The 25,697-nt window shown below is 41.4% G+C and overlaps 1 protein-coding gene across 1 annotated transcript in view; it reads left to right on the top strand.

The window, feature by feature from the left end:
* ARHGAP22 (Rho GTPase activating protein 22) overlaps positions 1 to 25,697 on the top strand; it is a 430,840-nt gene that overhangs the window by 89,061 nt on the left and 316,082 nt on the right. Inside the window, exon 2 of the mRNA XM_042780657.1 lies at positions 17,265 to 17,464. Coding sequence (XP_042636591.1) covers positions 17,265 to 17,464 — 200 coding nt within the window. The remainder of the gene's footprint in view (positions 1 to 17,264; positions 17,465 to 25,697) is intronic.

Here is a 25,697-nt window from a genome sequence, read left to right as displayed (position 1 = left end):
TTACCAGTCTCATCATGGGGAATACTACATCCAGCTGCCCAGCCACTCAACCAGGCCCAGCCAAGTTGACACACAAACTGAACTACCACAAGGAGGGAATAATTTCAGGCTAATTGGGGGCCACATGCTGAGGTGGGCAAGGGGGGGATGGTATGGAAAGAGTCTGTGACCACCATGATAACATTAGGGAAAGGGAGGACACCGAATTGTGCACATAAGATACAGACAACATAGGCTAATTCCAGTATATTCACAATACTGCATTACCATTAACACCAAACACCAGGCTAAAGATAAACACATAAACATCTGAGAAGATTAGGTGGGGGTCAGTGAACAAGATTATACTCTAGACCAAGGATAGATTCAGCTGAGGCTAATCTTGTACAGATACCAGTGATACAAAATACCCACAGTTCTCACAGAAACAACAGAAGACAGACATAGAGCAATTACTTACAGACAGCCAGACACTGTGGCAGAGAGATCCAGTAGATCTACCGACCGACTCAAGACCACAGTATTGGGGGACACCAGATTCAACTGGCACAACAAAATACATAAAAATCTTGTTCCGTAACCTACATTGATGAGTACTCACTGGGGTCTTAAAAGCTTCCAAGCAGCTATCTAAGAAGCAGCTAATGGTCTATCGTCAGAAGAAAAGAAGAGTGCAAAAAACCAAGGGCATTTGGAAGCAATCAGCCCTAGGAAATGATGGACCTCAAAACCAGAAGAACTAGATGGTGCCCGGCTACCAATGCCAACCACTTAGGAAAGGATCAAAACTGGAGATCCTGGGTAGAGTGAGAGGAAAAACATGGAACAAAATCCAAAAATACAGTAAGGGCCAGAATTACTGGTCGGATGGAGTCTGGTGGGACCCCCAACACTAGGCCCTGGGATATACTTTGGGCCTGGAATAAAACTCATTCCCAGAGGCTGGCTCTCAGCCCAATAGAAAGTAAGATGTATATGCAGAGCACCTAACCCAGGGTGATGCACCCACATTCTCTATGGAGATGCATCCCTGGGAGCGATTGACCACAGGACACCAGAGGGGCAACATGTGCATGGAGGAAATGCAGGACAAACAGGAGTGCATAACTATGAAGGGAATGGGTGGGGGGGTTACTGGGAAGGGAGGGGAGGAGATAGGGTTAAGGTTGGGGGGTGGTGGTTGGGGAATGAAACCAAATGTACATGAAATGTTGAATGTAAAACAAACTCTGCTCTGTAAACTTGCACATAAAGCATACACACACACACACACACACACAAACTATCACAGGGTAGATGATAGGTAGGGTAGGTAGGTAGATAAATAGATAGACAGACACACAGAGACAAACAGACCGGTACACAGCTACTGTCAAGTTGATTCCAGACTCAGCAACTTTATGTACAACAGAACAAACTGTTGCCCGGTCCTATGCCATCTTCATGATTGTTGATATACTTGAGCCCATTGTTGCTGCCACTGTGTATTTTTATTTCCTTCCAACCTACGGAGCTCATTTTCCAACACTATATAGGATAGTGTTCTGTTGGGATCCATAGAGTTTTCACTGGAGAACTTTTGGAAGTGGATTGCCAGTCCTTTTTACCTGGTCTGCCTTAGTCTGGAAGCCCCAGTGAAGCCTGTCCACCATGGGTGACCCTGCTGGTGTTTGAAATACTAGGGACATAGCATCATAGCCACATGCAAGCCACCACCATCCAACAAACTAGCAGACAGGTAGTAGACCAGGGAGTATGCTTTTGGAAGTAAAGCAGACTGAAGTGGGTTTTTTTTTTTTTTTTTCTCTTTTTGCTGTTGTTAGGTGCCGTCGAGTTGATTCTGACTCATAATGACCCCATGCACAACAGAAAGAAACATTGCCCACTCCAGCACCATGCTCACAATTGTTGTATTTGAGCTCATTGTTGCAGCCACTGTGTCGATCCATCTCATTTAGGATCTTCCTCCTTTTGGCTGACCCTCAGCTTTACCAAGCATGATGTCCTTCTCCATTGATTGGTCCTTTCTGATGACATAGCTAAAGTAAGCAAGATGAAGTCTCACTATCCTCACTTCTAAGGAGCATTCTGGCTGTACTTCCTCCAAGACAGATTTGTTCGTTCTTCTGGCTATCATGTTGTATTCAATATTTTCACCAACACCATAATTCAAATGCATGCTATTGAAAATACCATGGCTTGGGTTAGGCACACCTACCTCTTCAAAGTGATATCTTTGCTTTTTAACACTTTGAAGGGGTCCCTTTAAACCCTTGTACCAAATTTGCCCAGTTCAATATGATGTCTGATTTCTTGACTGCTGCTTCCATAGGTGTTGATTATGGATCCAAGTAAAATGAAATCCCCCACAACTTCAATCATGATGTTGCTTATTGGTCCAGTTGTGAGGATTTTAGCTTTCTTTATGTTAATGTCTTATCCTTACTGAAGACTGTATTTTTTTTTTATCTTCATCAGTAAATGTTTCAAGTTGTATTCACTTTCAGCAAGCAACGTTGTGTCATCTGCATATTGCAGATTGTTGATGAGTCTTCCTCCAGTCCTGATGCTGCATTCCTCTTCATATAGTCCAGCTTTTCGGATTAGTTGCTCAGCATACAGATTGAATAAGTATGGTGAAAAGATACAATCCTGACCCACATCCTTCCTGATTTAAACCATGCATGATTTTTAAACCTTGCTCTGTTCAAACAACAGCCTCTTGGTCTATGTACAAGTTCTTCACGAACACCGTTAAATGTTCTGGAATTCCCATTCTTCACAATATTATCCATAATTTGTTATGATCCACACAGTTGAAAGCCTTTGCATAGTCAATAAAACACACGTGAACATCTTTTTGGTATTCTTTGCTTTCAGCCCAGATCCATCTGACGTAAACAGTGACATCCCTCATTCCACATCCTCTTCTGAATCCAGTTTGAATTTCTGGCAGTTCCCTGTCAATGTAATGTTGCAACCCTCTTTGTATTATCTTCAGCAAAATTTTGCTTGCATGTGATACTAATGTTACTGTTTGATCATTTCCACATTCTGTTGAATCATCTTTCTTTGGAATGAGATAAAATGAATCTGTTCCAGCTGGTTGATCAGGTAGCACATCTCAGTGGGCATGGCATCAATTCCTGGAGCCTTATTTTTTTGCCAGTTCCTTCAGTGCGGTTTGGACTACCTTCCTTCAGTGCCATCAGTTTTAAATCATGCGTTACTTCCTGAAATGTTTGATTGTCAAGGAATTATTTTTGCTACAGTAACCTGTGTATTCTTTCCACCTTCTTTTGTGCTTTCTGTGTTGTTCAATATTTTGCCCATAGAATCCTTCAGTATTGCGGCTTGAGCCTTGAATTTTTTCTTCAGTTCTTTCAGCTTGAGAATTGATGAGTAGGTTTTTCCCTTTTGGTTTTCTAACTCCAGGTCTATACACATTTCAATACTTCACTTTGTTTTCTTATGTTACTCTTTGAAATCTAATCAACTCTTTTACTTCATCATTTCTACCTTATGCTTTGACTACTCCATGTTCAAAAGCAAATTTTATAGTCTCTTCTGACATCCATTTTGGTCTTTTTATTTTCCTTTCCTGTCTTTCTTCACATCCTTGCTGCCATCCCACAACTTGTCTGATCTTCATTTGTCAGTGTTTAATATGTCAGATCTATTCTTGACATGGTCTCTAAACAGGTGGGATATACTCAAGGTTGTACTTTGGCTCTCATGGATTTGTGTTAATTTTCTTCAGCTCCAGTTTGAATTTGCATTTGAGCAACTGATGATCTGTTCTGTAATTAGTCTCTGTCCTTGTTCCAACTGATGATATTGAGTTTCTCCATTATCTCTTTTCACAGATATAGTTGCTTTCATTCCTGTGCATTCCAACCAGCAAGGTCCTTTCCAATCACCAGTAATTATCAATGTGTCATTGTTGCATGTGTGATCAATTTCAGACTATGGAAGTTGGTAAAAATCTTCAGTTCCTTCATCTTTGGTGTTAATGACTCATGTGTAAATTTGAGTGAGTTATATTAACTGGTCTTTTCTATAGGCATATGGATATCATCTTATCATTGACAGCATAAAATTTCAGGATTGTGAAAATTTTTTGATGATTAATGTGACACCATTCCTCTTCAATTTGTTGCTTCCTTCATAGTGGACCTATGATAGTTGGAATTGTGTGTCAACTTGGTTGGACCACAATTCTATGTGGTTGAAGCTATTGTGATGTGGGTTGTTCCAGTGATGGGATCAGATACATATGTTTTGAGCAGCCAGTCTGTTGAACAGGAGTTTCCCTAGAGGTGTGGCCTGCTTCCAATATATTTATGGACATCCTGGGAAAGGAGACACTCTTCCGTGGATCAGGATTTTGTTGGACTTCCTACAGTTGTCTGTGAGCGAACAATCCACCATTCAGCCTGGAGATCTTGGATTCATTATTCATTGGCATCAACAGCTAGTATACTGCCTGCCAACCTTGAGCTCCTCAGCCCCTATAGATTCGTGAGTTGGGAAAAGCCTCTAGCTTGACGTTTGATCCAAGAACTTTGGACTTTCTAGCTTCTATAAGTGTGTGAGCCATTTTCCTAAGATAAATTTCTCTTTATATATATAAGTTTTACTGGTTTTGTTTCTCTAGAGAACACAGTCTAACACAGGACCATATGATAGTTCAATTCAAAATGGCCAATACCAGTCCATTTCAGCTCACTAATGCCTAGGATATTGATCTTTATATGTTCAGTTTCATTTTTTACAACTTTCAATTTCCTTTGAATCATAAGCCATACATTCCACATTCTTTTACTAATGGAGGTTTACGGCTTCTCATTGTAAGTTGTGCCACATCAGCAAACGAAGGTCCCAAAAGCTTTATTCCATCCACGTCACTAAAGTTGACTCTACTTTGAGGAGGCAGGTCTTCCTTGGTCATATATCCAGGTCTTCCAACCTAAGGGGCTCATCTTCCAGCAGTGTATCAGGCAGTATTCTGTTGCCATCCATAAGGTTTCCAGTGGCTAATTTTTCAGAAGTAGATCATGAGGTTCTTCTTCCCAATATGTCTTAATCTGGAAGCTCCACTGAAATCTGTCTACCCTGGATGACTTTGCTATTATTTGAAATATCAGTGGCATAGCATCCAGCATCACAGCAATGTGCAAGCCACATCTATCATGCAACCAACTGATAGATGAGAGTGAAGTGTTAGGGTGCACAAAAGCAGGAAAAAGGGATCCAAGGTAATTTGGGGAGGCTTCCACATTACCCGCCATATAAGGTATCTTTGATTCAGGTCTCAGAGCAATGTCTGAACTTCATCAGATGCCATTTGTGCTTGCCCCTGCCTCTCTGAAATGATCAGCATGCACTTCTTCAGCCCTCATCAGTGCCAGGAGTGGGGAGGGAATGTGGAACAGGCTTGAATCAGATCTGTGCTCACTAGAGGCCAGAAGTACTCACCTATAGTTAAGGACCTGGCATGCATATAGTAGCTTCCTGTGTACCCTGGATGTGGGGCACAAATGGACACAGACCATCTTTCAAGACCTGACCATGCTATACAAGCCTCATCTTTCTGTTGTGTAGTAATGTGTTTCATATTGGACTCTCCCACCAGCCTGGATGCCTTCTGCAAGCAGAGACTCTGTCTGTCTTATTCCTTGTGTTCTGGTGCCCAGCACGGTTCATGTCACAGAGAAGTACTCACACACATTTCCCAGATTAATGGACATTTTAATTACTACTTTGGATCTCCATTCCAAAACAGCTCTTTCATTTTACATTAAAAAAAAAAAAAAAAAAAACCAACCCTCACTGCCTTCGAGTCAGATCCAACTCATAGCAACCCCTCTTTGGGTTTCTGAGGCAATATCACTATGGAAGTAAATTGCCCAGTCTTCCTTCCAAGGAGTGGCTGCTGGGTTTGAACTTCCAGCCTTCTGGTTAGCAGTCAAATGTATTCCCTTTATAAAAATGTACAATATTTCAGGTCTGCCCTCCCCTTCACAGATATCATCACTGTCATAAGTGTGACAGGTTCCTCCCCAGCTTTCATTTAAGCAAATATATGTGCCCACTAAGAATTCACTATGATGTTGCTTTTTGAGATTTCTGTTTTTCATTACTTTTTATATACTTTTATGTTTTATGAATTTTTCTGCAACTTGCTTTCCTCCACTCTGTAATAGAATTTAAGTGAATTTTAAAGCAGGAAATGATGATTGGAGGTCTGGGGTTGCATTTTTAAAAGCATGGTCTGAAAAGTCTTTATTGAGAAAATGACATTTAAATGTAGAGTTAAAGGAGTGGGAAAGTAAGCCTTGGGGTGTCAGGGGAAGTGACTACAAGCAGAGGGAGCAGCAGGTGGGCACAGGTCTGGTGTGTTTGTATAACAGCAGAGGCCAGTGTGGCCAGACTAGGGATGCAAGAGGAGATCCAAGAAAACATGTGGCCAGATTATGTGGACCCTCCTAGGCCATAGTGATGGCTCTGACTTTCACATTGAGTGAGATGGGGAGTCATGCAAGGTTTTCATAAAGAGCAACATGGATAAATGTCAACCTTTATAAACTCCCTTTGGCTGCCCTTCTGAGAAGAGACTATATAGCAGGGGTAGCAGAGCAGGGAGACTGTTAAAAAGGCTCATGCATCAATCAGGTGAGAAATGCTGGCAGCACAGTGTCTCCATTCACTGAAAGGGGGAAGATCATGGAAGGATCATATTTCAGGCAGGAAAGGACCAATTGTTCAACTTTGGAAATGTTAAGTTAGACTTACTCCTTGGACATCCAAGTAGAGGAATGAGGTTGACCATGTGATATATAGGTCTCGTGGTCAGGAGAGGGCTCTTAACTAGGGTCTTCTGCACACAGGTGGTGTTTAAGTCCATGAGATTAGATAACATCATAAAGACTGTGTGTGGGATGAAACTGAGGTCCCAGGACTGGCCCCTGCGGACTCAGTGTGAAGAGGCCTGGACAATGAGGAGACACCTCAAGTGAGACTGAGAGTGAGCAGCAGTGGGGAGGAGGAAATGCAAGATAATGTGCCCTGGGAATCCTAGGAATTGGTGGTGGTGCTACTTATCATTGAGTCAGCCCTGACCCTATATAAAACAAAAAATTTGCCCAGTCCTGTGCCATCTTCACAATTATTAGTGTATCACATTTGTTGTTGCAGCCACTGTGTATTTTGAGTTTCTTCCAATCTAGGGGACTCATCTTCTAGCCCCATGTTGTTGTTGTTGTTATGTGCCATCGAGTCAGATCCGACTCATGGCGACCTCTCCTTAGGTTTCTGAGGAAGTATCACTACTGAAGTAGATTGCCCCATCTTCCTTCTGAGGAGTGACTGGTGGGTTTAAACCGCCAGCCTTTTGGTTAGCAGTCAAGTGTCTTAGGCACTATGCTACCAGAGCTCCTATTATTAGTGAGCTAAAATGATTGGTTTTGGCCATTTTGAATCAGACGACCATATGATCTACTATACTGGGAATAGCAAATTGAAGAGGAGGCATGGCATTCATCATCACAAAGAATATTTCAAGGTCTATCCTGAAGAACAATTCTGTCAGTGATAGCATAATATCCTTACAACTAGAAGGAAGACCAATTTATATTACTGTTATCCAAATTTTTGCACCAACCACCCAAGCCAAAGAGGAGGAAATTGAAGACTTTTACCAATTTCTGCAGTCTGAAATGGACCAAACATGCAATCAAGATGTGTTGATTATCACTGGTGATGGGAATGCAAAAGTTGGAAACAAAGAAGAATCACCAGTAGTTGGAAAATATGGCCTTAGTGATAGAAATGATATTGGAGATCCCATGGTAGAATTTTGCAAGACCAGCGACTTATTCATTGCAAATACCTTTTTACAACAACATAAATGGCAGCTATACATGTGAACTTCACTAGATGGAGTACATGGAATTGACTACATCTGTGGAAAGAGGTGATGGAGAAGCTCAGTATCTTCAGTCAAAACAAGGCCAGAAGTTGACTGTGGAACAAACCATCAACTGCACATATGGAAGTTCAAGTTGAAGTTAAAAACAAAAGAAGTCCACAAGAGCCAAAATATGACCTTGATTACATCCCTCTTGAATTTAGAGACCATCTAAGAAGTAGATTTGATGCACTGAACACCAGTGACCGAAAATCAGAGGAACTGTGAGATGACATCAAGAATATCATCCATGAAGAAAGCAAAAGGTCATTAAAAAGACAAGAAAGGAAAAAAAAGACCAAAATGGATGTCAGAAGAGACTCTGAAACTTATCCCTGAATGAAGAGTAACTAAAGAAAATGGAAGAAATGACAAGATAAAAGAGCTGAACTGAAGATTTCAAAGACAGCTCGAGAAAACAAAGTCAGTTATTATAATGAAATGTGCAAAGATCTGGAGTTAGAAAACTAGAAGGGAAGAACATGCTCAGCATTTCTCAAGCTGAAAGAACTGAAGGAAAAATTCAAGCCTTAAGTTGGAATATTGAAATATTCTATGGGCAAAATATTGAATGATGCAGGAAACATCAAAAGAAGATGTAAAGAATACACAGAGTCACTGTACCAAAAAGAACTGGTCAATCTTCATCCATTTCAGGAGGTGGCATATGATCAAGAACCAATGGTATTGAAGGAAGAAGTAGAAGCTGCACTGAAGGAACTGGCAAAGAACAAGGCTCCAGGAATTGATGGAATACCCATTGAGATATTTCAACAAACTGATGCTGAACTGGAAGTGCTCCTTTGTCTATGCCAAGAAATTCAGAAGACAGCTACCTGGCCAGCTGACTGGAAGAGATCTATATTTGTACCCATTTCAAAGAAAGGTGATCCCACAGAATGTGCAAACTATCTAACAATATCATTAATATCACATGCAAGTAAAATCTTACTGGAGATAATTAAAAATGGTTGCAACAGTATATTGACAGGGAGCTTCCAGAAATGCAAGCTGGATTCAGAAGAGGACGTGGAATGAGGGCTATCATTGCTGATGTCAGATCTTGGCTCAAAGCAACAAATACCAGAAAGATGTTTACTTGTGTTTTATTGTCTATGCAAAAGCATTTGATTGTGTGGATCATAGCAAATTATGGATAACTTTGAGAAGAATGGGAATTCCAGAACACTTAATTGTACTCATGAGGGACCTGTACATGGAGCAGGAGGCTACTGTTTGAACAGAACAAGGGGATACTGCATGGTTTAAAATCAGGAAAGGAGTGTGTCAGGGTTGTATTCTTTCACCATGTTTATTCAATTGGTATGCTGAGCAAATAATCCAAGAAAATGGACTATATGAAGAGGAGTGTGGCATCAGGATTGGAGGAAGACTCATTAACAACCTTCCATATGCAGACAACACAACTTTGCTTGCTAAAAGTGAAGGTGACTTGAAGCATTTATTGATGAAGATTAAAGACTACAGTCTGCAGTGTGGATTACATCTCAACATAAAGAAAATGAAAATCCTCACAACTGGACCAATAAGCAGCATCATGATAAATGGAGAAAAGATTGAAGTTGTCAAAGATGTCATATTACTTGGTTCTGCAATCAACACCAATGGAAGTAGCAGTCAAGAAATGAGATGATGTATTTTACTGGGCAAATCTGTTGCAAAAGACCTTTCTTTCAAGTGCTGAAAAGCAAATATGTCTCTTTGAAGACTAAGGTGCACCTAACCCAAGCCATGGTATTTTCAATCACCTCATATGTCTTTGAAAGCTGGACAATGAATAAAGAACACTGAGGAAGAGTTGATGCTTTTGAGTTGTGGTGTTGGTGAAGAATACTGAAAGTACCATGGACTGCCAGAAGAACTAACAAATCTGTCCTGAAAGAAGTGCAGCTAGAATGCTCCTTGGAAGCAAAAGCGCCCAGACTTCATCTCACCTACTTTGGTCATGTTGTCAGAAGGGACCATTCCCTGGAGAATGATACCATACTTGGTAAAGTGGAGGGTCAATGAAAAAGGGGAAGGCCCTCAACAAGATAGATTGATGCAGTGGCTGCAGTGATGGGCTCAGGTATAGCAAGGATTGTGAGGCTGACACAGGACTGGGCAGTGCTTTGTTCTGTTGTACATAGGGTCACTGCAAGTCAGAGCTGACTCAACAGCACCTAACAACAATGATCATGTCATGCTTAAAATGAGAAGAAATAGCTGCAAATATTCATTTATAATCAGAACTTGGAAAGTACAAAATATTAATCCAGGAAAAATGGAAGTTGTAAAAAATGTAGTGGAATGCATAAAGATCAATATTCTAGGCATTAGTGAGCTGAAATGGAATGGCATTAGCCATTTTGAATCAGACAGTCATATGGTCTACTATGCCAGGAATGATGAAGTGAAGAGGAATGGCCCCACATGTGTCACCAAAACAACATTTCAAGATCTGTCCTGAAGTGCAATGCTGTCAGTGATGGGATAATACCCATATGCCTACAAGGAAGACTAGTTAATATGACTACTACTCAAATTTATCCACCAACCACTAAAGCCAAAGATGAAGAAACTGAAGATTGTTACCAACTTCTGCAGTCTGAAGTTGACCAAACATGCGATCAAGATGTATTTATAATTACTGGTGATTGGAATGCAAAAGTTGGAAGCAAAGAAGATTTATCGGTAGTAGGAAAATATGTCCTTGGTAAAAGAAATGACGCTGGAGACCATATGATAGAATTTTGCAAGAACAATGACATTCATTTGCAAATACCTTTTTCAGCAACATAAATGGTGACTATATATGTGGACCTCACCAGATAGAATACACAGAAATCAGATCAAATATAACTGTGGAAAGAAGCAATGGAGAAGGTCAATACCACCGGTCAGAACAGGGCCAGGAGCTAATGCTGGAACAGACTATCATTGCTCATATGCAAACTCAGGTTGAAGCTGAAGAAAATGAAAACAAGTCCATGAGAGCCAAAATGCAACCTTCATTATATCCTACCAGAGTTTAGAGACCAGCTGAAAAATAGATTTAACTCACTGACCACCAATGACTGAAGCCCAGATGAGTTGCGAGGTGACAACAAGAACATCATATATGAAGAAAGCAAAAGGTCAGAAAAAGAAAAAAAGACCAAAATGGATGTGAGAAAAGACTCTGAAATTTGCTCTTCAACAAAGAGTAACTAAAGCAAATGAAAGAAATGGTGGAATAAAAGAGCTGAACAGAAGATTTCAAAGTGTAGCTGAAGAAGACAGAGTAAAGTATTATAATGAAATGTGCAAAAACTTGGAGTTAGAAAACCAAAAGGCATTTCTCAAGCTGAGAGAACTGAAAAATATTTCAATCCTCAACTTGCAATATTGACAGATTCTATGTGCAAAATATTGAATGATTCAGAAAGCAACTAAAGAAGATGGAAGGAATACGCAGAGTTATTGTACCAAAAAATGTTCAGCCATTTCAGGAGGTAGCATATATATGATCAAGAACCAATGATACTGAAGGAAGAAATCCAAACTGCACTGAAGAAATTGGCAAAAAATGAGGCTCCAGGAATCGACAAAATTCCCATTGATCTGTTTCAACAAATGGATGCAGCGCTGGAGGTGCTTACTCATTTATGCCAAAAAATATGGAAGACATCTACCTGGCCAACCAACTGGAACAGATTCATGTTGGTGCTCATGCCAAACACAAGTGACCCAACAGAATGTAGAAATTATCAAACAATATCATTAATATCACACAGAAGTACAATTTTGCGGAAGATAACTCAAAAATGGTTGTAGCAGTACATTGATAGGGAACTTCCAGAAATTCAGGTCAGATTCAGAAGAGGATATAGAATGAAGGATATCATTGCTGATGTCAGATGGATCTTGGCTGAAAGCAAAGAATACCAGAAAGATGTTTACCTGCATTTTATTGACTATGCAATGGTGTTTGACTATGTGGATCATAGTAATTTTATGGATAATATTGCAAAGAATGGCAATTCCAGAACACTTAGTTGTGCTCATAAAAAAATGTGTACATAAACCAAGAGGCTGTCGTTCATACAGAACAAGGGAATACTGCATGGTTTAAAATCAGGAAAGGTGTGTGTCAGTACTGTATTCTTTTACCATACTTATTCAATCTGTACACTGAGCAAATAATCTGAGAAGCTGGATTGTATGATAAAGAATACAACATCAAGATTGGAGGAAGAGGACTTCCAGGAAGATGGAGGAATAGGAAGACAAGTGACACAGACCCTCTTCAACAAAGAAAAGAAAAACCAATTGACAGAGATACAGAAGATAATCCTGGAACCCTGAGCTCTGAAAGGAACTATACAGAAGTGGATTAGGCACCAACTAGTGGCAAAACCTGAATGAAAACAGTGAGTACAGAGACAGTCGGAGCTGCAGACCATCAGCTACTCTGATGAGACCAACAGCATAAATATTTCCAAGTGGTGCTGGTACCTGAGAATTGACCTAACATCAGTCCCAGTCACCAAGGGCTGCAGGGACAAATGCTCTGGTGGCCTATGACTAGGAAGGGAAACAGCAAAGAGGGCAACAACCTGACCTGTTGACTTTCTGCTATCCGGAGAGCACAGCCATTTTATTGTTTACATGTGGCAGCCATTCTGGATATTTAAAGTGACTGAGGGCACAACCATTTTGAATGTTTACAAGCAGCAGCCATTTTGGATATTTAAAGTGACTGAGGGTACAGCCATTTTGAATGTTTGCAAGCAGTGGCCATTTTGGATATTTAAAGTGACCAAGGGTGCAACCATTTTGAATGTTTACAAGTGGCAACCATTTTGGATTTTAAAGTGATAGCATTCTCATTTGGATTCCAGGGATTTAAGAACAGGCTCTGTTTGCCAGGGTCAGCAAGGACATACAAGAGGCTGACAAAGGAAAGGAGATAGGTGGTGAGTGTATAATTGTTGTCAACTAGTGAATAGAGGAGCCCAGCCAGTACCCTACCTATATAGATAACATACAAACAAAACAAAGAAAACAAAAATTGTGGGCAAGCCACTCCAACATATAATCACCAATTAAATATAAACACAAAAACGTCACAATGCCTCGGAGACAACAGAGCATCATAGTCCACACAAAGAAGCAAGATAAAGCAGGAGAAATGAGGGACCAGGATATGGACCCAAAACACATCCCTGAGGAAGACACAGCATTGGAACTCCCCGATGAGGAATTCAAAAGAATTATATATAGATATCTTTGTTGAATTGAGAGACAGATCAAGGAAACCACAGAGAAAACCCTAGAACAATTTTGAAAGACAACACAAGAACAAAATGACAAAATAAATGAAAAATTAGAAATGATTCTAAATCTACAGATAGAAATCCAGAAGATTAATAATAAGTTGTCAGAAATAGATAACACATTGAAAGGGCAAAGGAGTGGAATTGATACAATGGAAGACAGAATTAATAAGATTGAAGACAAATACCTGAATATTTCTTTGGAAAGGGATCAATCAGAAAAAAGATCAAAACAAAATGAAGAAAGCCTAGGGTTCATGTGGGATGCCATCAAAAGGAGTAATCTACGTGTCATTGGAATTCCAGAATAGGAAGAGAAAAATGAAACCACTGAGGAAATTGTCCAAGATTTGTTGAAGGAGAACTTCCCTGATACGATGAAAGATGAGAATATATCCATTCAGGAAGTCCAACAAACCCTAAACAGGATAGACCCCAAAAGAAAATCACCAAGACATATCATCATCAAACTCACCAAAACCAAAGACAAAGAAAGAATCATGAGAGCAGCATGGGAAAAACGACAAATCTTCACATCAAAATAAAAAAGAGGACCAGCATAAATATTCAGTAAATACTAAAACAATAGAAGGAAGTGATAACATGATTCATAAGCAAAACGAGATCAGCATAGAAAATTATATGGGACAAAAAAGTCCATGGGCATTGCTTGTGACAAAAAAAAAGATTTGAGGAAGACTCATTAACAACCTATGATATGCAGATGACACAACTTTCCTTGCTGACGAAGAAGACTGGAAGCACTTACAGATGAAGATCAAAGATTACAGCCTTCAGTATGGATTATATCTCAACATAAAGAAACAAAAATCCTCAAAATTGGTCCAATAAGCATCTCACCATGAATGGAGAAAGTATTGAATTTGTCAAGGATTTCATTTTACTTAGATCACAAGCAATGCCCATGGAAGCAGGAGCCAAGAAATCAAATGCCTGACAAAGTGCCAAAATCCATTAAATGGGGAAGATGTAGTCTCTTCAACAAATATTGCTGTCAAAACTGCATGGTTTAAAATAAGGAAAGGAGTGTGTCAGGTTATCTATTTGCAGAAAAATAAAATAAGATCCATACCACACACCATACACAAAAACTAACTCCAGATGGATCAAAGACTTAAATGTGAAACCTAAAAGTGTAGAGTTCCTCAAGGAAAAAATAGGGGACAAATTTAGGGGCCCTAATTTATGGCATAAATGGACTCTCAAGCATAACTCAAAGTGCACAAACAACAGAAGATAAACTAGATGATTGGGACATTCCAAAAATTAAATTTTTATGTGCTTCAAAAGACTTCTTCAAAAGAGTAAAAAGAAAACTTACAGATTGGGGGAAAATATTTGGCAATGACATACCTGACAAGGGACTTTTAAATTTTATAGATTTAACACCTCAACAGCAAAAAGTCAAACTATCCAGTTAAAAAATGGTCAGAAGACATAAATAGACACTTCAGTAAAGAAGATATCTGTGACTATCATCATCAACATTGTCAGAGTCACCAGGCACTGGAATGTTGTAAGTGCCAAGCACTCTGACATGTGTGGCTGTGTCTCCTCCTTTAAGTCATTCACTCTGCAGGATCAGGTATCATCATCCCAGACAGGCCCAGCTTGCTGACGAGCAGACTGAGGCACACAGAGGTCACAGAGCTGGTAATGAACCATACTCAAACTCAGGATCCAGACCCAACCTTAGTCTAAAGCCTATATTTCTTCAACTGAGCCCTGCTGTCTCATTAAACAACTAATATTGGAAAGAATCTAAATGCCCAGAAACGTAGGGATCTTTAGGTAACATGTGGTGCATTGATTCACAGGGAGAATAGATAGCCATTAGAAAAAGGGGAAAATAGTTTAATCTGCAGCAATATGGTTTTGGCCAGGCCCAGCAGGAAGTATATCAGCGTGTAGATGGGATAATAATTGGAACTCCACACCCATGTGGCGATGTGGGCAGGCTTCAGCGTTGGATCTGGTTTCCTGGAAGGAAGAGATGAGGCATGTAGCCCGGACTATCCCAGTTTGTCCCCAGAGGTGCCTTCCTTTCTGAGTTTCTGAATAAAGCCCACTGCTCTTAGGGATTGCCAATCCTCCTTTACTGGTTTGGGTCAAGCATGGAAATAATACACTTCCTGTCTGTGCCAAAGCACAGCTGGCTTCACAGGTAGAACTGATGAGGTATTTTCTCCCATTTCCACCCCTCAATCTAGTGGATCAGAAAGGCAACTACACAGATGATTACCAGCCACCAGGCCAGGTGTCTTGGTAGGGAGGGAAGATTGTCCAGAGGAAATTCAGAAGGGAGTTTCCCAGGAGGAGGGGTTATTTGAGTTGGGTATTGAATGGTAAATAGGAACTCACCATGCAGCCAAAACTAGAATTTAATGGGCAAGACATGTAACAACGGTCCAAGTGAGTAGGAAAGCAGGGGCAGAGGACAAGCCAGGCTAAAGGAACTGTGATCACTGGTGTAACAGGAGGAGTGTACACACACATACACTCATACAATAACACAAACACAATCACAGGTGCAATTCAAAAACTAGGGACCACAGGGACCATGTATTTTAATCAGAATTTGTACTCAGAATTGTTCCTCCAGAATCCAGAATGGCCACTTTTAGTGAGCACTGCAAAGAACTCTAGTGGTGTAGTGGTTAAGGCTTGCTAACCAAAAGTTGGTGGTTCGAACCCACTAACTACTCTGTGGAGGAAAAATGCTTCCATAAAGTTTTACAGCCTTGGAAACCCACAGGGGTTCACTATGAGTCAGAATCAACTTGATGGCAGTGAGTTTGATTTTTTTGGAATGACCACTGTAACAGTACACTTGACACTGGCTGGGGAGATGAGAGGGGCTTTCCTTGGGACAAAGGAGAGAGAAGGAGAAGAAACAAGGAGTGGAGAGGGAGGAGACATGTGAGGGCAGTCATCCCTGTGAAGGGTAGCACCAACAATGGCAGAGCACTAGTCAAGGGTCTGCTGGGGAAATGAGGGAGCCTGCAAGGCAGAGGTGCTCCTAGGCACTCAGAAAAGACCCTACCAGGGAGTCTCCAACAAATCATAGCAAACAGCTGGAGCAGAAGGCCTTGCAGTCGCATCCCATCCTGCCCAGTATTTTTGCCCCAGGAGCTGGTCCCAGGGAAGCATCAGGGTGGCTTTGGGGGATCTGGACAGAGAGACAAGACACCTCCAGAGGAGGCTTCATAGATACCATGGAGAAGCTTGAGATAGAGCCACCCCTCCAGGCCTGAATAACAAGAGTCCTGCTTATGTGAGTGCCACAATGACAGGGGATTGTATCTGTTTCTTATTTCACTGTTTTATCCCTAGTGCCTGGCACAGAGCACCGGTTGTTAAGTTGACTCTGATTCTTGGCGACCCTATGTGTATCAGAGTAGAACTATGCTCTATAGGGTTTTCAATTGCTGGTTTTTCAGAAGTGATCACCAGGCCATTCTTCCAAGGGCCTCTGGGTGGACTTGACCCTCCAGCCATTCAATTAGCAGCTGAATATGTTAACCATTTGCACTACCCAGGAATTCCTGGCACATGGTAGGTACTTCATAAATATTTGCTGTGTGAATAAATTAATGAATTCTTGAATGACTGAATGAAGTGGTGGATGGATGGATGGATGGATGGATGGATGGATGGATGAACATAGCTGGAAAGTAAATAATAACATGGGATCCCAGAGACAGAGCAGAAGCTAACCAGGCAGGCAGGCAGGCTGTGTATCTGCTCAAGGTGGGTAAACTCAACTGCTGCTGCTCCTGCAGTGCTGATGTTTGCTGTTTCCTTGACTGTAGCCTACAGGCACAGATCACCAAATGTCCCTCCAGACTCCAGGAGTGAGGAGGCCAAGTGTGCTGGTCTGAGCTCCTGTGCATTGGTCACAGGGCAGCCAGGATGCTGCCGGCTCTCACATCCACTGTGTGTGTTCTTCGTTCCAGCCCGCTCCAAAAGCCTGGTGATGGGGGAGCAGAACCGGAGTCCAGTACGGTCACCTGGATCCCGCAGGCTGGGCCCTGTACTGAGGGCTGGCTGGCTGAAAAAGCAGAGGAGCATCATGAAGAACTGGCAGCCACGCTGGTTTGTGCTCCGTGGGGACCAGCTCTTCTACTACAAGGACAAAGAGGAGACCAAACCGCAGGTGATTAGTGTGGGCTCCAAGTGTGGCTGCATGATGCTTGGGGAGGGGAAAGCAGAGAGACCCTCACTTCAGGACCCCTGCTGCTCAAGCACTAGAGCCACTGATTCGAATCAGAATCACATTTCCACAGGATTTTCAAAGTAATTTTTATTCTCAGCTTCAATGTTTCTGGTATAACAGCTGGGTTTATTGAAACACATCCACACTTCTAGTGATAAAAATGCTCCCTTGTAAGTTTAGTAGAGAACATCACTGTAAAGCTTAATGAAACAAGGCTCCTCCGTGTTCTTTTCAACCCCGCTGTGCTTCCAAGGAGGACACATGTGCACCTATTGTGTTCATTCCTTCTTGAGGTAAAGTGGGTACCCAGACAAAGCTGTCCTCTAGCTGGGGACATCATGAGGGGGACAGAGGAGGGCACTTGTTCCCAGGCACAAGTCCAAAAGGGTGCCAGATGAGGTGCAGAATGACATTCCAAGGCACTACAAATATGAAAGGCACTTGACTGAGACAGCCAGATAAGAGGGGGAAAGGGATTTCTACTGATGTGCCCCTACTAACATCTATTCATCTTGAAATTGGGAGGGAGAGCACAACTTAGAGATTGCCCCAGGTGCTCAACACCGTTGCTATGCCCCTGTTTCCATCTGAAATACTGGCTCACTGTAGAGCCCTCTGGCTAGTGCCCTTGCCTCTCAGTAGCTGCTTCTATTTCCCACCAGCATGTAAGATCTACCTTGAGTGCTGAAAATGTCTGCCTTATCTCCTTGATGGCAGTAAGTTTACTCACTCAGAGCTTTATCCCACCAGGGTGAGGCAAAGTCACTTCTGGACCATGTACACATTATATGAGATACTCAGCCTCCTGCTGTCCAGGACCACAGACTTGCAGACTAGGCAGTGCAGTTTTTGTCATGGGTTTCAGAGACAGCAAGGATATCTTGGAGGTGCCCACATTTCTCTCAGAGAAGTGGGGGAAAGGAGGTTAAATGACTTGTCCACAGAAACTTCCCAGTCATTTTTTGAGTCAGAAGGAGAAGAAATTCCTTGTTCAGGGTCAGGAATCACTGAGCCTGGGGTGTAGGAACCCTGGGCACATCTAGGCAGCTCCCACCAATGTGGCAGGTGCCCTGGGGTGGAGGACAGAAGAGGATCCTTAGTGATCAGCAAGTATGAGGGGGTACATGGCTGCAATGTGGAGAAACATGAACTTCAAAGCAAGAAAATGACCCTTTTCACTTTCCTTTGAATTCTTCTGAGTGCATTAAAGGTGAAGTCTCAATTCAGTACTAGCATATTTTTTACACTCACTTTGCCAATACTTGCTGTCCTTTCTTTTGAACAAACGGGGAGAGGGGTAGGTCTCAGATCAGAGCCTTAAGTAACAACAGGAACTAGCTGGAATTTAGGGATTTTCTGTTTACACTCTATTTGTTCTAATGGCTTCCCTCTGTCTTAGTTGCCTAATGGTGCTGTCAGAGAAATACCACAAGTGTATGGCTTTACAGAACAGAAGGTTATTTTCTCACTTCTGGAAGCTGGATGTCCACATCACGGTCTCTGCAGTATTGATTCTCTCTTGTTGGTAGTCCTGGGTGTTTCTAGGTTCCTTGACTTGTAAACCATCATCACACAACATCTTTCTTCCCTGATGAGTATGTCATCAAGAAGGATCAATCACTAAAGGAGGACATTATGTTTGGTGAAGTAAAGTCCCGACAAGGGTGGGGGACAAAGGTGTGTATGTGTCTCTTTGTTTAATCTACTCTTTTTATAACTTAGAAGTGATTAGATTTAGAGCCCATCCTACTCAGATATGATCTAATTAACATAACAAATAAAATCCTATTTTTAAATAGGATTACATCCATAGGAATAGGGGTTAGAATTCTAACACATAAGGGAGAACACAATTTAATTCATAACATCTCTGTTTATGAAAAGTAATGTTGATTTCTATTCATGATAGTGATCTCATGTTTTCCTTTCTAAAATATATTTTAAGTTGAAAACAAAAAATTGAGATTGTTTAAGGAAAACTTTCATATAAGTAATAAGGCAGATAAAAGGTAGCTGTGACAAAAGTCAGGAAGGTAGGTCTTGAAAAATGCAAATTTGGAAGATGCTGATCTTACCCAGCCTTCTCATTTTTATAAGGAAGGAAAGCAACTGGCTGAAAGTTTAAGTGGTACAAATTTGAACTTTGGAGTTAGATACATCTGAACTTAACTCCTGGGCCTGCCATTCTATCTATCTACCTATCTATCTATCTATCTATATATATATTTTTTGCCGATGTTTTATCATTTGTAAAATGGAGATATAGTCCCTACATCAAGTCATGCTGAAAATTAAATTCTACAATGCATACATAATCAAGCACAATTCCCAACACATTAGATACTTAAATATGAGTCCTCCTTCTCCCCATCCTGACCTTTGCATTGGTCTCAATTGCCCTCCATTGTAAGCCTACTTCCTATGCCTAGGGCCATACCTCTGGGCTTGCTGACCACTATTTTCTGTTTGTGTTAAAGACCAACATTGGTCCCTCAACAGTGTCTTGCCTTCCTGGCTGACTTGTTGGTGGTGATGAGTCACGTCTGTGACCAAAGTTGCCAGGGTCCTCCTTCTTTCCGACCCTTGCCTGTGGCCCCTCCTGTCCCAGCCCATAGTACCATCTCTTGGGATGATTGCATGGTTACCCACTATATTCCTCACAGTGAGCTTTTTATGGCCCAGGGATCTCCCACCAATCATCTGTGGCTCCATAAGGAACCTCCATTTCCCAGGATTCCTGAATAGACTTTCTGCCCACCTGCCACCTTTTCCAGACTATCAATGGCTTCTTGTGGAAGTAGCTAACAAAATGGAAGCATCCACATGCCTGGTCACCAGCCTGGGCACAAGAGCAGCCTTCAGGTCCAAGCCAATTAGACCAGGTGCACTAAGCAAGGGGCCAAATGGGTAAGGAACAGTATCTTAGGCTGGGTTAGGTTGAAGTAAAACTAGTGAAACCTTAGAGAGAGGGGGAGAGAGAGAGAGACAGACAGACAGACAGATTTATCTCAAGGAAATGGCTCATGCCATTGTAAAGGTTGGCATGTCCTAAGTCCATGGGTCAGATGTCAGAGTGGAGATTTCTCCTGACTCACTCGCATAGCTGCAGGATGAACATAAAATCAACAGGTCAGATGGCAAGCTGCTGGTTGTGGAGCCTGATGAATCCAAGATCAGCAGATAAGATGGCAGGCTGATGGCTCACAGAACTTCACAGAGCATATCCATACTGATTTATTACAACCAAAAAAGATACAAATTAAGAGACAGATAGGGTGCGGTCTGGGAGTGTCCCTGACACGAAGCTTCCATGTCCCAAATATGGTCTTTCTACTCTCTCTGTAGGAGCTCAGTAACGTAGTGCCTAAGTCACTTGACTGCTAACCAGAGGCTGGTGGTTCAAACCCACCAGCCACTCCTCAGAAGGATGGGGCAATCTACTTTCATAGTGATACTGCCTCAGAAACCCAAGGAGGGGTCGCTATGAGTTGGATCTGACTCGATGGCAGTGAGAAAGAGAGAGACTCTCTCCATGTATGATCACCAACCAGAAAGGTCATCTGAGCCTTAGGGTTCAGGGCTCTTAGTAGCCTCACCATGCAGCCATGATAAATTATATCATGCCTCCTGAGGCTTTGTCAGTTTGGAGCCCACATGGTCCCTTTTAATCAGGCGAGTCCCCACTCATTAACCAGGTGTTGATTTGGCTAGAAGGAACCAAGAACAATGACCATATCACTTGTTGCAAGGTGATTCCACACCTCACAATATCAAGTAAGGCATTCAACATAAGATCCCTGGAAGGATCTCCAAGAGATATCAAGCCACACTCTCTGGGGCCTGGCTGGCACTCCCAGCACCTCCTGGGACATACTCAGTATATTCTCGAGCCTCAAATTATTCCTTCCTTTCCACAACCCCCCTCCCCAACAAAGCCTGACTACTATGGCAGCCCTATTGTATAGGTTCCTAATCTCAAGGCCACTGTTTGTCCAATTTGACTTACTTAGATTATACAGTATGATCTTAAACCTGCATATCTGCTAGCTCCACAAATTTATATTTAATTGTATCTAACTACATGCAATGACTAATTCTACATATCCAATTCCTGGAAAAATGTGTCCTGCTCACTGTTTAGAGTGACAGAAGTGCCCACACGGTCAGCAACCCCTGTCAGATGGCCTGCATTAGCAGCTGGAATTGTCAGGAGAAAGGATGTTTAGCTACTCTTGATCCTGCCCAGAGCCACTGTCACATGATGATTGCTCTCAGCTCACATTCTTGGTAATTTCTCCAAAGGCTTATCTCCTCCCCTGCCCTTCTCACTGGCAAGAGTGTCATCAGAGGACATAGAGCATAGAGATAAGGAAAAGTCAAAATGTAGAAATAGGAAGTGGCTTGCACAAGCTCAGATGGAAAGACTAGGCAAGAACACTTTATAACAGAACCTGAAAGTGGATCCCTTTACCTGCAGCTTTTCCTAATAAATGTCCCTAGTAGCTTCAAATGGACAGAACCTTAAGCTTCATTCATAGAGGGTTCTAGATTTTTCCACCTTAATGGTTTTAGCTTCTGCTTGAAATACTTACTGAGCCAGGATAACTCCTGCCACACTCTTTGTTGCTCAGCCTGACCCATTCTCATGGTTCTATCTTCAGTCTTTAGTTATTCTAGTCCTGTACATATGGGTTTCTTGGCTTTAAATAGAAATATAACTTCCAAAACATAAAAGGGGAAAAATGTAACAAATTAAATTTCATCACTCCAATGAAGAACAGAAAATGGGGAAAGGAAAAAATAAGAGAGAAGGGTAAATATATAACAAAAAAAATGAATAAACCAGATGGTAGGAACAGGTACAAACCTATAGTTGCAATAAATATGTATAGGTTAGATTCATCTGGCACTTAAAAGATAGAAAGTGGAGATTGGCAATAAGTGGGACAGAAAGCAATATATACAAAGGTTAAACAAAAAGAAGGAAAGAAAGAAATAAGCAAAAGAGAGAAGATTTAGCAACTTGAAGTAAAATGAAGTAAAATTCAAAGAGATAAGAACAAAAGGGAACAGAAGGAAATATTTCGTCATAATATAAATAATGACCTGTTGAGAAAATAGAGCAGCCCTAAACATTTATGCTCCTAACAACATAGCTTTGAAAAATATATAAATAAAGAAACAAAGAACATTCATTGTTTTCCTTTTTTTCAAAAATGAAATTTTAGAGACACATCCCATTGACAGTAGTGCAAAAGAAAAAGAAAATCATAGAAATTAAGAATAAAGGGATATCAAGTAAGGGTGTGCATGCCAGAGGCATGGAGAGACATCTATATACATGGAAATTAAACACACACACTTTATAATGCTCCTTAGAAGTGAACATGGAGAAACTTTGTCTCATGCACTTTGGACATGTTATCAATGAGGACCAGTCCCTGGAGAAGAACATCATTCTTGGTGAAGTAGCAGCACAATGCACTGCCATCGAGTCGGATCCAACTCATAACAACCAGTCCTTAGGTTTCCAAGGCAGTATCACTATGGAAGTAGATTACCCAACCTTCCTTCTGAGGAGTAGCTGGTGGGTTTGAACCACCAGCCTTCTGGTTAGCAGTCAAATGCCTTAGGCACTGCGCCATCCGAGCTCCTTGTGAAGTAGAGGGTCAGTAAAAAAGAGGAAGAGCTCAACAAGATGGATTGACACAGTGGCTCCAACAACGGGCTCAAAAATACCAGTGATTATGATAATGGCACAGGACCAGGAACGTTTCACTCTGTTGTACGTAGGGTCACTATGAATTGGAAACACTTGATGGGACCTAACAACAATAGCAACAACACAACAATAGCAACTTTATAATACCTCCCAAGTTAATGAGAAAATAAAATCTTAAATCCAATTAATCCTAATCCTTACCCTTCCAGTTAAGGATAACAGATTTAAAAACATTTGGCTTCTCCACATCCCAAAATGCCACTAAACATTAAAGGAATATTTGTAAAGTGTGAGCACATTGAGATGCAAAAAACAGGAGAGGAAAGATAGTGGCAACTGCCTTCTGGATGTTGGAAAGCAGATGGACAAGAGGTAGCTGATTTAGCAGACCCAAGAGAGTTAAATTTCCAGCCAGCAGCAGAGAAAGCAGAGAATCCATCTGGCTTGCAAAGAAGGACCCCTCAAAAGACTCTGGGATTCATTTCTCTGGAAATAAAGGCAAAAGAGGAACTAAAAACAGACAAACTGGTTGAAAGTTAGTTTAAAAAACAATTAAATCTCAGATCTCCTGAATAACCTAGTACAAAGAGTAAATACTGTCCTGCTCAGGTAGAAGATTGGAGGTTTTTTTTTCTGTGAAGGATAAGAGAGGGACTTCAGGACGAAGACACTAGGCCCGGTTATTAGTAGAGGTACCATACTGAAAATAAAAAGATTTGGTGAAAATTTATATGCAAGCCAATTACTTAGCACACGTGCATGTGTACACACACACACACACACACACAGAGTCTTCAATTTATTGTGGGGCTCTTAGGCCCCGGCAACCAGGAATAGCTCCCAGGAAGGAAATTGAAGAATTTTCACTGGAGAATCTGTCAGGTCACACGTTCTCCAGTCAGCTCTTTGGAGAACCTAAATTAGAGTAAAGAGCCTTGAGTCACTAGAAATTTAAGAAAATAATCTAATATATATATAGAAAAAAGCAGAATGGCAGAGAAAGAAGAAATTGTTGGATTTTATAACAAACCCCATAGAACTATTTGATTCTTTTAACTATAAGCAAATATAAATTTAATAAGTAGTAAATGAAATAAACTAAAATAATTTGCTTTTGGAATTTTGAGAATACAAATATTAGCAATCAAACCTGTGAGGTAGGATTATGGGGAAGACACGTAGAGTGAGGTGTAATGATAAAGTAACTTTAGCCTTACTTGTATTTTAATTTCTCATGGGGAGACTATTCATTTGCTATGAAAGGAAAACTGAAAAAGAAATGAGACCTAGAGGATTCTTCTTCAGATAACCAGAAGGTAACCAGGTGAGAGAATCAGACAAAGAGCTTCCTTTTCTAGAAGGAGCCACTGAGCACCATGCTTGGTCCCATAGATTGGACCCTAACACATTGCAGGTGCTCAGAAGATGAGTTTAAAATGAATCAAAAAGAGGAATGACTGTGAATGATCTGTATCAGGCAGCCCACAGCCAAAGAGGAGATCACACTCTGAAGTTTAGGGAATAAGGCTCATCCTATAGGAACAAAGACAAACTACAGATGTTAGGCTGAAAGCTGAGTGTAGGGGAGCTTGGGTGCCACACTCAGGATTGGGTCTTTATTCTTTTGGCAGTGTGAAGGGCTAGAAAGGCTTGGGGACCACAATGTGGCACTCAGAGCTCAGAGAGGGAGTCATCCCAGCAATCACATAGGTCAAACTTGGGAGGGGTTGGGCTGGAGGTAGAGAGCTGCTTTAGATGAGTCCTACATAGCTGCTAACTGAAGGGTTAGAGATTCAAGTTCACCCAGAAGCACCTTGGAAGAAAGGCCTGGCGATCTACTACTAAAAAATTGGCCATTGAAAACTCTATGGATCACAGTTCTACTCTGACACACATGGGTTCACCGTGAGTTGGAGTCAACTCAGTGCGATTGGTTTGATTTTGGGTTTTTAGTTTTCATAGCATCTGATGTAGCCAAGAAAATAAAATCTCAATCGTGATGAAGCAAGCAGTGGGGAGCCTTGGGAGAAACAGATGGGGGAGCATGGGGGTGATGCCTGCAACCCTGTGTGGTCGTCTTGAATTTATGCTGTTTATGGCTGATGCTACAGGTTCTTGCAAAGGCAATTTTTAAAATCACTTTGAGAGCAGGCTGGTTGGTGGTGGTTGTTTTCCAGGACAGTAAGTGATGGGAAGCTCAGCAGTGGGAGAGAAGATTGATTTAAAGCTTGATTTCATTTAGAGTAAAAGCTTGGAATTGGGAGGAAGAAAGACCAGATGGATGGGAAGGCAGATGCCCTTTTGAGCATGAACATTAATACTAGACAACCAGAAACCAGAAATGTATAAGAAAGAAGAAACCTCAGAGGGAGAAAGAAAGGCTGTCTAATCCTCAGAGGGACAAAGAGCACTGGTCTCAAGCGATGTTCTAGCATGTGGCCAGTCTTCACT

The sequence above is a fragment of the Orycteropus afer genome, unplaced genomic scaffold (genome assembly GCF_000298275.1).
Source record: "Orycteropus afer afer isolate SDZICR_OR568_19922 unplaced genomic scaffold, OryAfe1.0 scaffold00052, whole genome shotgun sequence".
Taxonomy (NCBI): Eukaryota; Metazoa; Chordata; class Mammalia; order Tubulidentata; family Orycteropodidae; genus Orycteropus; species Orycteropus afer.
Note: the sequence above shows the minus strand (reverse complement) of the source record. Positions and strands in the feature narration are given on the sequence as shown.